Here is a 17,479-nt window from a genome sequence, read left to right as displayed (position 1 = left end):
TCCTCTTGATAAGGTAGTCAGTTGTTTTATTTCTGAAATTCTAAAGTGCCAATGATGATAATGTGTGCTTATCTGTGCCCACCTGAACTGTAATGTATAGCTGTAAGTTTGCGTGGGAAGATGCTGAATTCACTGTCTGAGTGTGCAGCTCCTGCAGTATTCCCTGCAGTAGACTCCATCGGGGAAGATTGAGGTGGACAATAAGGTGGTTGCTGCTTCATTACAGCTGAGATGAAAGTTGTGCAGAATGGCTTTCTGTCCTGGACACTAAGATGATTATCTGCTCCCTAATGTAGTTAGGGGGCTTTTGTTCCCATATTCCTCAAGTGAATACCCATTGGGCCCAGATACCTAAACATGTGGATATCTTGAATGGGAGTTAAACAAGACTTCCATGCCTCCATCTCATGCTGGGTTGCTTACTGTTGATGTCTCCGGTCCCAAACGTGAAGCACAGTTGTGAACTTCGAAGCCTGAAGCTCTTGAGGAACTTGAAGTTCTGTTTCAGAAATGCTTCACGCTGAAGAAGACAGAGACCAGCACTCAGAAGGCCTTAATTTCCACCTAGGCCTGCAGCTGGAAGCATTCATCTGCCTGCCTGTCCTTAGCAGGGCAGTCATCTAAGCCTTGTTAAAACTATTCCACTGTATTGAGGTTCTTAAGGAACGTTTTGGTGTAGTCATGGTGGGGTTTGGAACCACAGCTGTAATGTCCAGTTCCTCAAATAAGTGTCTAAGCCCTAAAAGGGTTTCAGCTAAATACAGTCTTTTGTCCTTAGCATATCCTGTTTAATGGGTTGGGCACGTTCCTGTTCAGTGTGCTGGTTAGGTTGCTTACCTCTATGAGATTAACTTATCTCTTGTACAAAAGGCCTAGGACTGATCAGAGGCATGACTCAAGGCTAAAATTCAAGCTTTTTAGCATTACATTCCTTTGTGAATCTAATCTGTGTAATACCTTTAAAACAAATAAATGTAAACCAATAAATTTAATCAAACGGAATTGAGGCCATCCTGTCAGACATCTCAAACCGCATTGCAGTCTGTTAGTTTACTTGCATTGGTATGTTTTTCTGGAACATCTTAAGCTATGTAAAGGGAAATGATAGATATATTTTTCACTATAAACTATTGATCAGAGGTGGTTGTTTTGTTTTAACATCATTTTAAACATGGAAAATGGATGTAAGCCAAGTTAGGTTGTTTCCTGCCTGAGGATTGCATGTAGAGAATCATCGCATGGGGAAAAGAGACAAGGAAGAAAAAAGGTGATTCATTATGGCTGCTGACAGAAATCAGATTTCCAATCCATGCATGAATCATTTGTTATGCCCCGGACAGAAGAAAAATTATTCTAATTGCTGTGAATTCCTCTGACTGCTCTGAAAAGGCAATGTCAGTGAGAAGATTTGACAACAAAGGGCTCCTGGATGGGAACATGTAAATACAGCTATGAATGTTCTTCAAAACTATCTCAGCACTTGTGCCTGCATGTGCTCCTTTGATGTCTAAATGACAGCCATCTATGGTAAAGAAAACACAATGTGCCTGTGTTGCAGACGTCAGAGTTTATCAGAATCTGCTGAAGTTGATGAAGTCTGCTTGAATGAGGCATGTTTTGCTGTAGCAAATCATTTTAAGCAATGCATTGTGTACCTTTACGTCTATTTTAAACTGAGGTTAAGAGAACTGAAGAATGGTTTACTTGCCTCTCCTAGAATCAACCAAAGATTATTGCTGGGGACTGAAATCATAGAATCGCAGAATGGGTGGGGTTGGAAGGGACCTCTGAAGATCACCCAGTCCAACCCCCCTGCCAAGCAGGATCACCTAGAGCACGTTGCGCAGGATGGCAGCCAAGCAGGTCTTGAGTATCTCCAGAGTTTTGAGTATCTCCAGAGAAGGAGATTCCACAACCTCTCTGGGCAGCCTGTCCCAGTGCTCTGTCACCCTCACAGTAGGCAAGTGCCCCCTCAGGTTGAGCCAGAACCTTCTGTGCTTCAGTTTGTGCCCGTTGCTTCTCAGTCTGTTGCTGAGCACAGCTGAAACAAGACCATCTCCATCCTCTTGAAATATCCCCTCAGATATTTATATAGGTTGAGGTCTCCCCTCAGCCTTCTCCTTTCTGGGCTAAACAGACCCAGTTCTTTCAGCTTGCCCTTGTACAGCAGGTGCTCCAGTCCTCTAATTGTCTTTGTAGCCTTCCTCTGGACTCGTTCCAGTAGTTCTGTGTCCCTCTTGTACTGAGGAGCTCAGAACTGGACACAGTACTCCATATCTATATGGACACAATATCTATATATAGAAGTGTGTAACAGCAGTGGTGACAAGATGACAATAAGGGTGGGGGTTGAAAAAAGGAGCTGTGGAGGCCACTGTTCAGTTACCACCACAATAGATAGCCAGATAGTGTTTTGCTTTTTGAATAGGCCTATTGGTTTTCATAAAGGCAATAGAACTGAATACTTGAAAAGTGACAAAATATCACAAGGTCATCTGTAATGACCAATTAAATACTTGTAAGATCATACAAATACAAAAAAAAAAAGTTACATAAATAACAAAGTAGAAGGAATGCTGAAATTAATTACATCAGTAATATGTAGCATATATATATATCAATGTGTAGCTATCAAAAAAACCAGCTTGAAATATTCGTTTCTTGCTCAAAATGTGTGGCTGAGTGCAGGTGCGTGCAAGTACACCTCACCTCATGCAGAATCGGGAGAAGTACTGTTAGCTTTCCTAGACAGCGTTGGATCTTGGATGAAATAAAGCTGGGTCATCTTATTTTTAGTTTCATTGCCGTATCTGATTACTGCCAATGCTTGGGAAAAGAGAATCAGGTATGAAGTGTGTAACGTAATGCAACAACATTTCTGATGAGCACAGATGCACTGCCATACATAAAGGCAGACGTTGTAAATAGAAATCGAAAATGAAGTTACCCAGCAGCTGTGCCTTGTGTTTTTGAATCCATGAGTTTTCCAGACTTTGGCTTGTGCTCATGGCTGTTAAATAGAATGAAGCTCATATTCTGCCTGGTTTTTAGATAAGCTGAGTTCAGCCTTGCTAATGTCACGTAGGGGAATGGTCCACATTAACATCACGGGGATGACATCCTTTTCCAACCTGTCAGAAGAGGATTCAGGATGTCTGTGCCCCTTTGACTGTCATGCAGGCTGGGGCTGAGTATGAAGGATCAATATTGCACTGTTGGGGGAGAGAAATAAGTTATACCAACATGAGCATTTCAGTAAAGATGTATTAAGTAATCCTGCTTCACTCTCCAGCATCGATCAGAGCTCAGCTGCAATCGTGTCTAGTTTTGGACAGTTGATTTGAAGGAAGACAAGAACCAACTGAGGGAAATTAAAAGCAAAGCAAGAAACAATGGCAAACTGCAAAATATGGCTTGTTAGACTGAAAAACGTGAGATGGTTTTGGTTTGGAGAAAATGAGACTGAGGGGGACTCACAGTAGCAGTCTTCAAGTATGGTAGAGATCGATTTACAGAGGAATAAGATTTTCTCGGAGTTCACCATAGATAAGACAGGGCATAGTACATTTGAATTGCAACAGGGGAAATGTGGGTTAGGTATTAGGAATATTCTTTATAATAAGAAGAGAGACTAAAGTACAGGAATGCGTTCCTTAGGGAGACTGTGAAATCTGTGTAATAGAAAGGTTTTAAGAAAAGGCTGGACAAAGTTTTTGTGTAGTGCTGTTTTTTTAGCCTGTGAAAAGAAGGGAGAAGAGGTAGGAAAGGTTACAGGATCTGTCAGTCTCTTTTGGTCCTTTCTGTGCCTGGTAAGGGCTGTATTCCTCTCAAGGTGCAATCAGAAATTTAGGGAAGATTTGCCTCTAGTCTGTATGTGGATCTAGTGTCTTTATCTCTTTTTTTTCTTTTGTTCTTCTTTTTATTCTTTTTTTTTTTAATTATTCCTTAGTTACAGTAAGAGCTTTAAGTATAGGTATCTTCCAGATTTTGGAATACCCAAGGGGTATGGTAGCTATGTTTCAACTTGTTCTGATATTTGCAAAACTTATTTTGTTGTTTTAAACTGATGATTAAGTGATGGTAAAAAAAGAACATCCTCACATACTGCAAGTAAATAAATATAAAAAGGTCATTCAACAATAGTTCTGAAAGCTTATCTATTTTACTTACATGGTTGATTTTTATACTATGTCAGCTTTCCTTTTGGCTGAACAAGCATATCTAGTAGTAAGGACTAAACCAGGTGTAGTGGTAAAATAACTGGGAGACACGTGTTTTAGGAAATAAGTAATTTCCTCTCGTTTCTTTCCTTTTATCCTGTCAGCATTTAATTAAGAAAACAAGAGAGGGGAGGGTAAGGGAGTTGGTCATCAGAGAATTTAAAACACTGAATCGATTTGCCATGTGAAAACTTACTGGCTTTGATATAAGAAGATAGATTTGCATTCCAAAGTTCTCATGCATCATGGCTATTGTTTGAAAACATACAAAACTGTCTTAGATTAAACCCGTCATAAATTGTTGTCTTTGGGAATAGGTGAGTGCAAATTTATCTATTTTTAAATAGAATCTTCAGGCTTTATGAGATGCTGTGTAGGTACACATAAAAACATACTGGCTTCAGTGCAGAAGTAGGTTGACACACTGAGTTTGTGTCATTTTTGGAGGTATTAACGAAAAGCCTCCAGTTTACTTAATTGTTTCCTCGGGAGATTTTTCATGGGGATATTTGTCATAACTGAAGGTATCTTAAAACAAATAAACACCAAACCCCTCCATAATACTAAAAGTAGTTGGAAGAAAATTTTTTGCAAGGATTCTAGGAGAGTTATGTGTAAGCTCCACCAGCCGACTCCGCAGTATAAACTACTGCTTTATTGTGAATAAATGCATCCCTTTGATTAGGTCACTATGAAGCAGGAGAACATTATACCCACAATAACGTATTTTTTTCAACGCATTAAAATAGTTTCTTCTTTTTGCCCCACTTGACCTGTGAGACAGTACAGTGTAGTCATCTTTTTAACAGAATAACAGTTCTGCTTTCACTCGTGCTGCTAGCCCATTGTCTTCCCTCAAAACAGGGACATGCCACAAATCTTCTGAGATCCACTACAGCTATTGAATACTGTCTAGTTCAATCTCTGCAGAATGCTGGAGCTGTGAGGGCAGCCATAAAACCGAGAAAAAAAAATGTGTTTATAGAAATTCTTCTAGAAAGAAGCGAAGACTGAGCAGCCTTGCAAACAAAGGCACCCAGGAGATTCATAAGGAAACCTTCCCCTTGTATAACTCTACCCAGGAGTGGTTGCATGAGCCACTGTGACCACCTGGACCTAAAACCTTCCAGCTGCCTCTCTTAACCCATTCACCTTTCATGCTGATGCAGAAAAAAATGAGTTTGTTGTGATGGGCAGCGGGGATGGAAGGGATTCTATGAAGAAATCCTCTTGCTTATATTTTCCACTTCTCCTGCAGTTGTTGTTGTTGTTAGATCATAAATTTATCTCAGCAGGAGCTTGCCATGCTTGTAATATTATATCATACTTACAGAGATGGAAAGAAAATCATATAAAGGTGGTGCCAATTTTCAGCTAAACTCCCATCATTTTATCCAGGCATCTTTCTTTTTGAGTCTAGCCCAGAGAATTTCACAGGTTTTGGAAATTATGGGTACATTCTTCCACTGATCTCCTTGGACAGATGTATCTAAGGGTCCTTAGGCGTGAGTGAACCTAGACCAGGAGGCAGGGTGATGGTGCAGTTGGCTGATCCCCCCCATTACAAGTTTGCTGCCTGCTTCAGGGATGAAGATTAGCTACTACGAGTAATCCTGATTGCCCCATCATTAGTAAGCCAACAATCTGAATTTATCTCCAGTTATGCCTTTTTTTTTCCAGTCGCTTTTCTGTTGGCTTGGTGTTTATATCTTCTGCTTGTGTTTTCTTTCATTAAGCTCATTTATTTATCTGCTCTCACATTTGTATTTTGTCAAAATCTGGTGTTATACTTAAGAGCACGGTGAGGTGTTTCATTTCCACATGTTTAAAATTGGTTTTGAAGATTTTATGATACATTTCTGTCTCTCTATATAAAAATAATGATTTCAGGTATGTTGTGGTGCTGTAGCACCATAGTTTTTCTCCAGAACTGAATTTGAGATAATCTATGTTGCAGATCTGTTCACGTCTATGTCACAGTGGCATCATCAGTAAAGCTTCTGGAGTTTAAAGATGAAAATAACCTGTATGCAACCTTAAAATTGCGGTGTCCTTTATATAAACTAGCTCAAGCGCAAAAGAGGTTGAGGCTATGGCGGTAAAGGGCATTTTCCATGGGCTTTCAACGTTCATGCTGCCAAACCATCCAAGAAGTATGGAAGGATATAGTTTCCCATTTAGATTAAATCTTTTCCTCTTTATAGAAGATAAAACACACACATGCATGCACGTATACACACAAAACAAATACAAACAAACAAAACAAAAATAAATAAAAAAACCCACAGAAGTCAAGGAGATGATTCAGGGATCCAAGATGCTAACCTTGCAGAATTTCTGCCAAGTGCTTCCTTTCAGGAGAAGGGTTCGCAGTCTCTTTTTGACTGAAATCTGCATGTGTTATGCTCACTGTGAAGGTCTCTGAGCCTTGGGTTAGGTGAGGATAGTCCTGTCTCCTGAGGTATAGCTACAGAGAACAATGAAGACAGCATCTGTGCCTTGGATCACCTAAGTCCTTCTCACACACTGATCAACTTTCAGCTCAGATTCTTGCCTAAATGCCTTCAGAAGAATTGAGGAAGTTAAAAGCAGCGACCTGCTAGGCGAGGAACAGAAAATGTTTTTTTTGTTGTTTTTTTTTTTGTAAATCTGAAAAAAAAAAAGCAGATCTAATGTCAAAAGAATAAAAAGTTGTCTTATACCTGGCTCTTTGTAACTGATATAGCAAGAATATCCATGAGAATTGAACTGGTTCTCTAGCAAGGGCATCACTGGATGATGATTCAAGTATTTGTAGGGGCTAGGCCCTGCATCACATGGTTTTCAGACTTCTTGCTTCCCTAGCTTCCCTAAAAACCTGCGTTTAAATACTGTTTCATGGATACTCTTTACCTCTGTAGATACAGGCCAGTGTTTTCAAAGGAGCAGTTCAACTGCTGCTCCTATATTCTTACTCCCAAACTTACATGCAGATGTCTGTTCACGAAAAATGGGTGAGAGGCAAATTTATAATTTCCATTCAGTCTCACATTAAGGCATATCTTGTAGCAAAAACTTAGGGTACAGATTTTTTCTGATAAAATGTGAACTATGTAATGAAAATTATTTTTTAAAGAGTTTTTTTTATTAGCATCATGCCTAAATTCTCCTATAGCTTTAGACTCAACAACATAATACGAAGTATTATGAAGGAGAATTAAGTCATGGTATAATTCCAGTTACACTGGCAAAGCCAATTTTTTTTAGCTAGGCTGGAAAACTTGTGTGGGTCCCCCAATACAGTAGTTTTTGCAGTGTAGGCAGGACTGACTTTTTTGACTCAGCTAACCATGTTTTTTTAATTACATCACATCCTAAAGGAAAAATGTTACTAAAATATCTGAAGTATAAAAGAGAAAATGGATTGGGCTTTTCTAGGAAAACAATATATCTAGATACATAGATACCATATATACATGTATATATATATATATATAAAGATGCAAATAACGTACAAGCGTGGTAGTATTGCTTGTGAAGCTCTGTTTGACAAAGGGAAAGCTTAGAAATTCTAGCCTCAGCAATTCACAAGGCACTAGATCTCTGTTCATTGGGAAACGTGTAGTAAGACTTATAAGAAATGCCTGACATCCAAGATTCTGGGGTCTCTAAATGAACTGAAATCACAATACTAGCCTTTAATTGAAGTATTTATTTCTGTGTGCGTCTGCGTTGTGCTGCTTCAAAGTATTGTTAGGGAGAATAAGGTGGGAGCATCTGTCATACAGCTACTGTTCAAACAGAGTGATGCCTTTACTGTAGACAAAACAGTTGGCACAATTGTTTTAATTTGTTTATGAAGAGCTAGAAATAAGAGGCTTCATATTCTTTTGAAGTGGGAAGTTCATCTGCATTTCTTGAGATTTAAAAAAAAAATGTCTGGAGGGTATTCTGTAGCTAGGTTGGACGGCGGCTCTCCAGCAACTTTTTTATTTCTATGACAGGAGGAGGAAGGAGATTCTTGTCTTTCTGTGCGTCATTTCTTGGGACTTTTAGGTTTGTTATGAAAGTATTTATGGATAGTTTTCACAGAGATGCTGTAATATATTTACAAGGACTTGCTAAAGTTATTAGTAAGCGTGCAGAGAGCAAAATGTTTTCTTTTTAAATACTTGCAAATAGCATCTGTTCTTTCCCCCTAATTTTACTGATTAGTAGTTTTAATCTTTTTTGGCTTCAGCTGTTAGATGTCTGTTAGGATTAAATACATCTGGTTTTAAATCAAATTCTATAACCAGAAGTATTTCTTCTAATGAGCTTAATTGAAAATTAGTGCTTGCTCAGTCTTCTTTACATTGAAGTTTTTTAAATGACTGTAAGGAAGTACCTTAAAATATATATATATACATATATATATAGCTTTTTTCAACTTTGAGCTCAGAACTAGGATTTTCAGCTATTGATACTTCCTCACCCCTTTCTCTGCCTGAGCTACTTATTACTTAAACAAAGGCTGACAGCAAAGCTCAGTCTATAATATGTAAATCCGTGTGGAAAAACGGTGCCAAAAAACTGTGAAAAAATGGGTCCAGGCAGCTGCGTCACAAGGTTTGACCACTTCGGGCTGGGGTGCCAGGAGATTTGAGACAGATGTTTTCAGACATGCCGCATGCCTAAAACATTTCCAGGGGTCGAGCTACAAATAGTGACTTAATAAGTGCAGAAACAGGAAAAGTATGCAGGAGGACACAAGAGTTTATTCACCCCTAGGTGCACAGCCAGGCTCTTTACATTACATCTGCCTGTCAGGGTTGGCTATTTAAGCTGTCATGCCCTTGGTATTGCTCTTTGTCTGACTGTGAATAAAGTGCAGCATTGTGATTACTAATCCCACTCCAGTGACTTGACTTTAAATGTGGTTTTGGAGCGTATCCCGGAGCTCTGTTTGCTAAGCTTCCTACTCCTGTTTCAGAGACACCACTGGAGATCTATGAGAGAGAGCACTGCAGACTGCCCTCCTCCTGGAGACCTGTCGCCTTTTTCTCCCCCCCCGCCTTTTTTTTTTCAAAACTTTTTGAAGGAAATCAATGGATACCAAAGTGTTCTGTTTATTTTTCTTTTTTTCTTTGCCTCCGCTGACAGTGGGAAATCACACTGGTCGCATCAAGGTGGTCTTTACACCCAGCATCTGCAAAGTGACTTGCACCAAGGGCAACTGTCAGAACAACTGTGAGAAGGGAAATACCACCACCCTCATCAGTGAGAATGGCCATGCTGCTGACACTCTGACAGCCACTAACTTCCGAGTAGGTAAGTACCCTGAAACTGTATTTGTCCTTAGCTGTCCTCTCTTGACTAACAGAGGGAGGAGATATTTTGTTATTAATACCAGTTGTGCATCTGCTGCTCTTTGTTTGGAGGGCTGTGCTGAGAAGGATCCATTGTATCTTAGACAAGCTTTCTGGTATCCTTCTGAAATTATCCCAAAAGTTCCTTTTGTGTTACAGAAAAAAAGAAAAAAAAAAGGGAAAAAAAAAAAGGAAAAAAAACCACTTATTTTTCATTAGAGTTTTCAGCTGCAGGGCTACAATTTGCTAAGCTGAAGCTTTTGGTAAAATCAGTCCCTCAGAGGTTGTGTTGCTAAATAGAGGAAATGTCAGATTCCACAAAAAGTCCTGCGTTTCCTCCTCTTATTTGTTGAATAGGTATCAAATGTACATGAAAACTTAGCTAACACAGTGAATGTCTTCAAAAGATTGTTCAAGAGTTCCTTAAGATTGCAGTCCTTTTTAGAAAAAATAAAAAAGGTTATAATTTTCTTCTTTACTGCTGAGAATAAGTCAGATTTCATATTTGCCATTTTTAAAAATTGTGCTAATATTAAGTCCAATTATTGAAGCTAGTAATTTTTCTGTTAGTGTTTAGTCTGTTTGCTCAATAAAGAGTACCAACAGTATGCCAGTCTAAACCCTGTAACTGTTCGACTGTACTAAAACAAACCCTGAAAGCTGAGTTAATGGATTAGCATATTTTAACTGTACAATTTATGATGTTCATAGGAATTTGTGTGCAAATAATAGTCTGGTAAGCTAAATGAAATTCAGATATATGGATGCATACTTACTTTATTCTTAACTGCTTGTGAAAATAATTTTATTGTAATCATGAAAATATCGTAAAATATCTTTAGAGAAAATAACTATAAAAATTAATTATTTTGCCAATATGTACTCAAAGAATGCCAGATATGAACATTGTAATTTTAGTCTCCTTCTAGTATAAACATAATGTCAGGCAGTGCTGATGCTGGCCAATACTGCCCTTTTTAAAGTGCACTATATTTCAGGCTCTGAGGGGGAAAAAAGCTATTCCAAATTATTATTCTTTTCATCCAGACAGACGATACAAAGAGCAGTTCCCTTTCTTAAGACTCCTACTAGACTAGACTGGGGATGAAAGCTCCTGAAATGAATAACACATTCCTTGATAACATCCATATTTGTAATATATAAATGCTTTGGAGTAAAAATAATAAAAAAAACTTTTCAAAAGAGCAATAGAGCACGTTTTATTTATGGTTGTTTTGGTGCATTAAAAAAGAAAAGTTTTTTTAGAAAGGAATGGTAAATTAAATATTTTAAACTTGTGTTTACTGTTAAAACAGTTGTTTTATTTTTTTAACCAGTGTTTTGGCAAGAACCCCAGTTAAGTAAGTTTTTGGTTTAATTTTTCAGACTTCTGTGAAAGAATAGATAGGGTTATTTCCCCCTTCTTTTCTTCCTTCCCCACACTTCATATGACCTAATTTTTTACTGAAATTATGAAATGTTGAGAACGGGCGGTCATGTAATTTGTCTGCTATGTAAATCTGTGTTGTAACACGACCTTCCCTCAAATACAAACCTGGAGAGTGGAAATTGACCTGTAAAGGCACGTTCCACACCTTCCTTCCTGGCCTCGGGCCATGCAGGTTGTGATTCACTGTGTACAATAGCCTGCTAGAAGTATTCAACAAAAGCAGTTCGTAATAGTGTTTGATGGAAAGTTAAGGGAGCATTATGTTTAAAAATGTATCAAAACAAGTCACTACACATCTAGTGGCATTTTTAATCTGTCTGTACCTATCTATCTTCCACGTAGCCTTTAAAAGACTAGAAGTATTTACCATATCTCTGAGTATCATGATTTTAATAGAAAAGGAATAAGAAAGAGATCTGAACTGTGACTCCAAAGCTCTCCAGTTAAAAATGCTGAGTGAACTGAACTTCTTAATACTGGGAGAGGAGAGATCCCACTCCTCTAGGTTGAGTTCTGTCATTGGTCACAGATTTTCAGGAGCTTTTGAATCAGGCTTTAAAATGTCAATTATTGAAATTATTTTTATGTCCTTTCTTGTCCTTTCTTTTAACTAGTATCTCATTAGCTCAGACTTGTCCTGATCAAGATATCTTGTGATACCTTAAGCAGAAGTAATTTGGGTCTTATGAGATCATTTATTTTTATTATATTTTTAACATCTGTGTTATGCTTTGCTTGTGCTTTTTCTTTCAAGACCCAGTTCTAAACTTGTTTACTTACTGTTTATCCAAAATGAATGGAAATTCTTCTTCTGAGCTTTTGACATTTTAAAAGTGCAACCATGAAAACAGAAGGTTGTGTCAGAAAATGCATGCTTAAAGCAGTGAGCAGCACGGTTTCGGTAGTTCTTTTAAAGTATTTATTCTTCCTAAACTCAGAAAAGATAAGTTCACATGCCCTATTTGGAAAACTAACTCCTATTACTAATAATAGACATCTCCTTTGAATGGGAAATTAGGAAACAGCTTTAGATAGTTAGATTGTTGTTAGGTCAAAATGCATTTCCTTACCAGGAGCAGCTCTCTAGCACAAAAGATTTAATTCAGATTCTCTGATGACAGATTGCAGTTAGCCGTCATTTTGCTTGGTTCTTAAAATTCATTATTTCTAATAGTGAACAGAGTAAAAATTCATGTTTAGCTTTTAAACTTTCTACTGAACTTCAAAAACATTTCTTTTATTTTTGAAGAGAACAAGCTGCATTGCCTGCACTAAAGCTCCTGAAGTTTTTCCATGGGTTGTTTCAGATTCTTAAGACTTGTTCAGTTGGTCATTTCAGCTGAAACGTGGTACCAGTGAAGCCAGGCAAGGAACTAATCCTGTTTCCTGAAAATTTTACTAGATATGGATAAACCATTAAAAAAACCCACAAGAAGAAACAGATTGGGGAAAATGTAGCTTTTCAGGTAGTTGAGATTTTGCCTGTTTTCATAAAGAGCTCTAGCATTTCAATTGAAGGTGATGAAAACTTGGTATTTAAAAAGGAAGGATCTCCTTGATTGCCAGTATGCTTCAGTGAAACAGTTTTTTCTTTTATAGTTTCATTTTGTGAATGGGCTATGTTGCACAGTTAAACTAACCAACCTCCCATATTTCATTGGCTTGGAGAGTGAAAGCATTTAATCTGACTGGAAACTTCTGCTGAATAGATGATCCTCGTTACTCTATTGGATTGGTGCATGTGAAGGTTGTATGGTATTTCAGTTCCAGTATATCTACGGAGGCTTGTAAAATAGGGTCGGTATATGTGCATAGGAAAGGATGCATATAGAATAACACGTGAGCTTCCTGTCTCATTCACTGTTGAAGTTACTCAGTGACGTGTCCTGTTTCTCCTCAGAATGATTCCACATTCCAAAATACCCTATTTTTGAAATGAATTTTCTCTCTGTAGGGAGTGGGAGGACAGTGACTAATTTGTAACTGTAAAATGAAGCAGTAAGAAATTAGGAAATGCCCAAGCTAATGTTCTTCATACGCTTTAATTTTTGCCGTATTGTGCATATGTATTTAATTATAGGTTTACGTACTATTTTTTTTCCACAGTATCCTTACCTCTTTCATTGCATAGGAATGACAGAACTTAGTAAGGGAAGCAGTCATTTAATACTTAGGTTTTTATCCACTGTTCATTTGCAGCTCTGTCTCTCATTTAAAGCAGTTCATTTAAGTTGTTATGAATGGGAAGTTAAAAAAGAATTACATATTATTCAGTGGAAGTGCGTATATTTCTGCAGAAATTTCATGTCTGAGCACTTGGCAGTATTTGTGTCAAAGAGGGAAATAACAGCACTCTGCAGGTGCAGACCAAGAAGAGTTCAAGATTTTTTTTCCCCCAAGACCATAGATGTAGAAAGATAAGAACGTTGTGGCAGAGGTGGCAATAGCATTAGTGCTCTCCCCCCCACCCCTGTAGGTCACCCTTCAAGTCTCTCTCTCTCCTTTTAACATTCCCTTCCTCTCTTCTTCTGATCCCTTTTCGTCCCTTTACAATTGTCGAGATGAAAATGTGTCTGGTCCTTTGTATTTTGGAGACACTTCAATCATAAATTTTAGAACTCTCAACATGGATCACAGCGATCTGCATATCCTGTGCTCTATTGCAATAATGCTAGAATGATATTGCCTCTCAAATTTTGTCACTTTCCCTACTGGAATTGTATATCAAAGATTTTTCCTGTTCTACTGTGTTCAATCTGTACAAATGTTTTTGAATGGTTGAGGTTGTCCAGAAGTTTCCAATTATGTACAGACAGAAACTTCCAAGAAGAAGCATAAACATTTTACTCAAATTTTATTTGGTCTACCGTTGAAAGTAATGAAAGAAAATTTGCCCAATATATTTTAAAACAATAAGTTATTTGAAGGTAGTTTAGTAAAGAAAGTCACTATGTAATTATTATTCTAAGAGGATTTCCTATCTAGGAAACACTCTAGGGAGCATAATTACTCAGAACTTTAAAAAGGTAAAGTGGTTATTGTTTTACGAAAAGTTGATTGAATTTCTGAATTTATGATCATTAATTTCTATCGATACTTTAGAAGTTACTGTGCAACTCCTTATTCAAGCACTTTCGGTCTTATAAAAAATGATGGAAACCTCATAGTGTTGGTTAAAAAAGGTGATGATTTGTAAGTACGCCAACAAATTATCAGCTGTAGTTTGTGTATGACAGGAGGTCCAAGAATGGAATGACTGGAATTTAACTTTTTTTTAAGGGAATTGATTTTGAACTCACAGTTGGTGTAACCAGGTTTCATTCTTAAAAAAAACAGGATGCAAACTGTACTTTTTCTTGTTGCCATTTGTTGTGTAATAAAGTTGTTTCTCTGCTCAGTGTGTTACATACGAGCCTGCTACATTTAACAGGTACTGTAAGGCTATGACATTTGAGGAAGATTCATCAATATTGATTGGCATTAAAAAACGTTTATTGTAAATAATATTGGAGGGAAAAATTGATGACATGTAAAGGTTTGTGTGCCAGGAAAGGCAGATTGAAAGACCAATGGCTTGTAGAAGCATTTGCATTGATTTGAAAGAATTTACAGTCTCTTCTGGCAGCTTGTGAGGTGTTCACTGTTCAGTTTTCTACCTATTGTAGTTTCACGTTTGTTATCTTACTGTCCTATTAGATTGGGTTTAGAGGTGCTAGAATGGCAACATGTTAGAAGAGATGCTTTCTTTTCTGTTATGAAGTGGTATTTACTATTCAGTGAATGGTGTCACCTTGGGTTGATGACCCATGTCTGATCTATGAGGCTTGTCCCCTAGCAAATCAGTATCCCAGTGGCTTCAGCTGAGACTTAGCAGATGTAGATGTAGCTTCTCAAACAGTGGATTTAAAATAATTGATAACAAATGTCATGCAAGGTTTTTTTAATTCCTTTTAGTAACATAGCTATAGAGAATTGATTTTTTTTTTTTTGAATGCTTTGGTTTTGTACTTGATGACATTCCATTAGATGTCGTAATTGATGAGGAGGTCATCTCTGGAATAGGTGCTTAGCTCAAGAACAGTTCAATAATTCACGATCTGGTTTTGGTATTGTATTCTCCGTGGGGAAGAGCGAAGTGTTACTTTGAAATTTCCTTGGTTATTGTACTTGAGCTTGCCATAATATCACGCTTTTCTGAAGTAGTTATGATGTAAGAACTTAGCTATTCCCCCTGCATTATCAGTTTGTCTCTGTAGAGCGGCTACCTTGTAGCCTTATTTGGTAAAAGCTTTGTTTCTACTGTTCCTGCAATAATTATCATTTCTGGACTGTCAGGCTTTATTGTTTTATGCTCTTTTTGCTGCCAGATGAAATATTTTTTTTTTCTTTTAACAGACACTGGCAGACACTTGAAAAGTTCAGAATTCTTGGATAACTTGGTTTAAAGATTAGCTTTTAAATTCTCTGCAACAGTAATCGAGCAAGTTGGTCAGCCTGTCAGAGCTGCTCTCGCATTCTCTTTCAGGATCAAGACGTTAGAGTTTTTATTCACTGCTTTAGCTGGTAATTTGAAATATAATCTGTATAAATGATGGCCATGCTTGGAATATTTATTCATGCAGCAGCATTGTAACAGCTGTAGCAAAATGAAAGCCAAGTATTTATCCTCAGACACTGGACCAAGTAGGTAAAATAGAAAGACAGATAATGGTGAAACTATTTCGTGAATTGTTTATATCCTCTGCCTTATAAAAGATGCTATAAAAAAAGGTATTTCCCAGTTTGCAGAGCCAAAGCAAAACATCTGCAAGTTGATTCTGGGAGGAACCACTTATGAGCATCAATTTAACAGGTATTCATTTTTCCAACCTCTATTTGTTCTATAATGTAACTTGAGCAGACAAGAGAATGAATTCATTTACTTACAATCCAGGTAGTGTAGCGTAGGCTCTCCGAATCTGAACTGCTAGTGGACTTAAGTTCTAGTCTGTAATGCAAATGTACCACTGCAGTTTGGTCAGTGGGTTTTAAGGCAATTTTTGGCCACCTACGCTCAAATTACAAAGAGAAATGCTATCTTAAGGGCTTTGTTGTTGTTGATAACCACATCTGCTCAGAAGGAATGCTTTCTTTCCCCCATATATTTATCAGCACTTGTCATCAACAAATAGCTCTGATATCTACCATACAGTTTACAGCATCTGTGAGCTCTTTCTTCATAATCTTAAACTAATTACTCAAATTTGACGTCTTCCCCTCTGATTCTAACAGAAGCCAGATGCTAATTTAAAGAAAATATATTGTTCAGCCAGATGATCCTAATGAGGTTGAACTTAGACAAGCCTGTTAGCAACCCATTTCCACTCCCTTGCTCACCTTAAGGACTTCAGGCCATCACTGTGAAGCACAAGGCCATTTGCTTTCAAAGCACTCACCAAACTGTATATTATAGAGAACACAGTTTTTTGGATGTGCAGTCATAGGAAAAACCACAAATGGAAATGGTACAAAATCCACACCTGCAGCCATTCAAAAACACATGGAGTATGTTTCCCTCAAAGTTAAAGCAAAACAGAACACAAAGTTAAAACGCATAATGCTTTATTTTACTGTATATGGTTTTAATTTATAGGGATTAGTTTATGTACATCTGACTTGAAGTACTGTAAAAAGAGAACTGAGAGTGCATTTATTTGAATGATTACATTGTTGCATATCCAAATAAACACACTACCTTGTACAGCTATAATTTTGTTATTGCTAAACCAAATGTCTTTGCACATACCTCACTGAAGATCAAGTATATGCCAACTGGCATAAAAAAAGAAGTAAGTTCCCTGTGAATTATGCAAGCACAGAAGAGTCTGACAGACTTCTCTCCTGGTAAAAATGTGCCATGTATTGTGGATGGTTTTTTTTGTTTTTAATCAAGTGGTTTTGTATTTAATGTGTCCTTTTGGATATGACACAATCAGAAGGAAACAAGCAGTTATCACTGCTCTTTAGTGATCACAGTCCTTCCCAGTTCAGCCTCTCTCCACCATCTTTTTTGTGTTTGTTCTCCTCCAGATAATTCCCCTGTCTCTGCTCAGCGTAGTATAACTTTCACCTACCCATTGCTACCTATAATTAGCTCTTAGGTTTGAGTAACACTCTGCAACTGAGAGGCCTGGTTTGTAGCACAGACGCGCAGAGAGTTCTGGATCTTTCTTTGGGAACATGAAATACATCTTCACTGCGCACACGTTTAAATTCCTTGAGATTGGTGTCTGTCTAAAAAAATCTGAACTGTGAAAAGGGAACTGGGAACTTTCAGGCAGGCATTTTAAAATGTGAATTAAATTCAAGTCCATGGGAATTTTCAACTTGTTTTAAGTAAACCTCTTACAAAGTCTTAAGGTCAGGTCAATGAATAGAAGGAAAATGGTTGTTTGGTTCTCACACAGGAAGGGGTTTGAGCTCTAAGAAGCCCAGTCACAGAG

General features: G+C 37.7%; 1 protein-coding gene across 8 annotated transcripts in view; it reads left to right on the top strand.

Moving 5' to 3' along the window:
* Window positions 1-17,479, top strand: part of LTBP1 (latent transforming growth factor beta binding protein 1) — a 201,735-nt gene that overhangs the window by 59,097 nt on the left and 125,159 nt on the right. For 6 of the 8 annotated variants that reach the window (XM_066993883.1, XM_066993884.1, XM_066993888.1 and 3 more), the window contains exon 5: window positions 9,342-9,509. In XM_066993883.1, coding sequence (XP_066849984.1) covers window positions 9,342-9,509 — 168 coding nt within the window. Of the gene's footprint in view, window positions 1-8,971; window positions 9,510-17,479 lie in introns of those variants that run through there. The other 2 variants (XM_066993889.1, XM_066993890.1) reach the window with 2 other exon arrangements.

Source organism: Anser cygnoides, chromosome 3 (assembly GCF_040182565.1).
Source record: "Anser cygnoides isolate HZ-2024a breed goose chromosome 3, Taihu_goose_T2T_genome, whole genome shotgun sequence".
In the NCBI taxonomy this organism is placed as follows: domain Eukaryota; kingdom Metazoa; phylum Chordata; class Aves; order Anseriformes; family Anatidae; genus Anser; species Anser cygnoides.
This window is presented reverse-complemented; position numbering and strand designations above follow the sequence as displayed.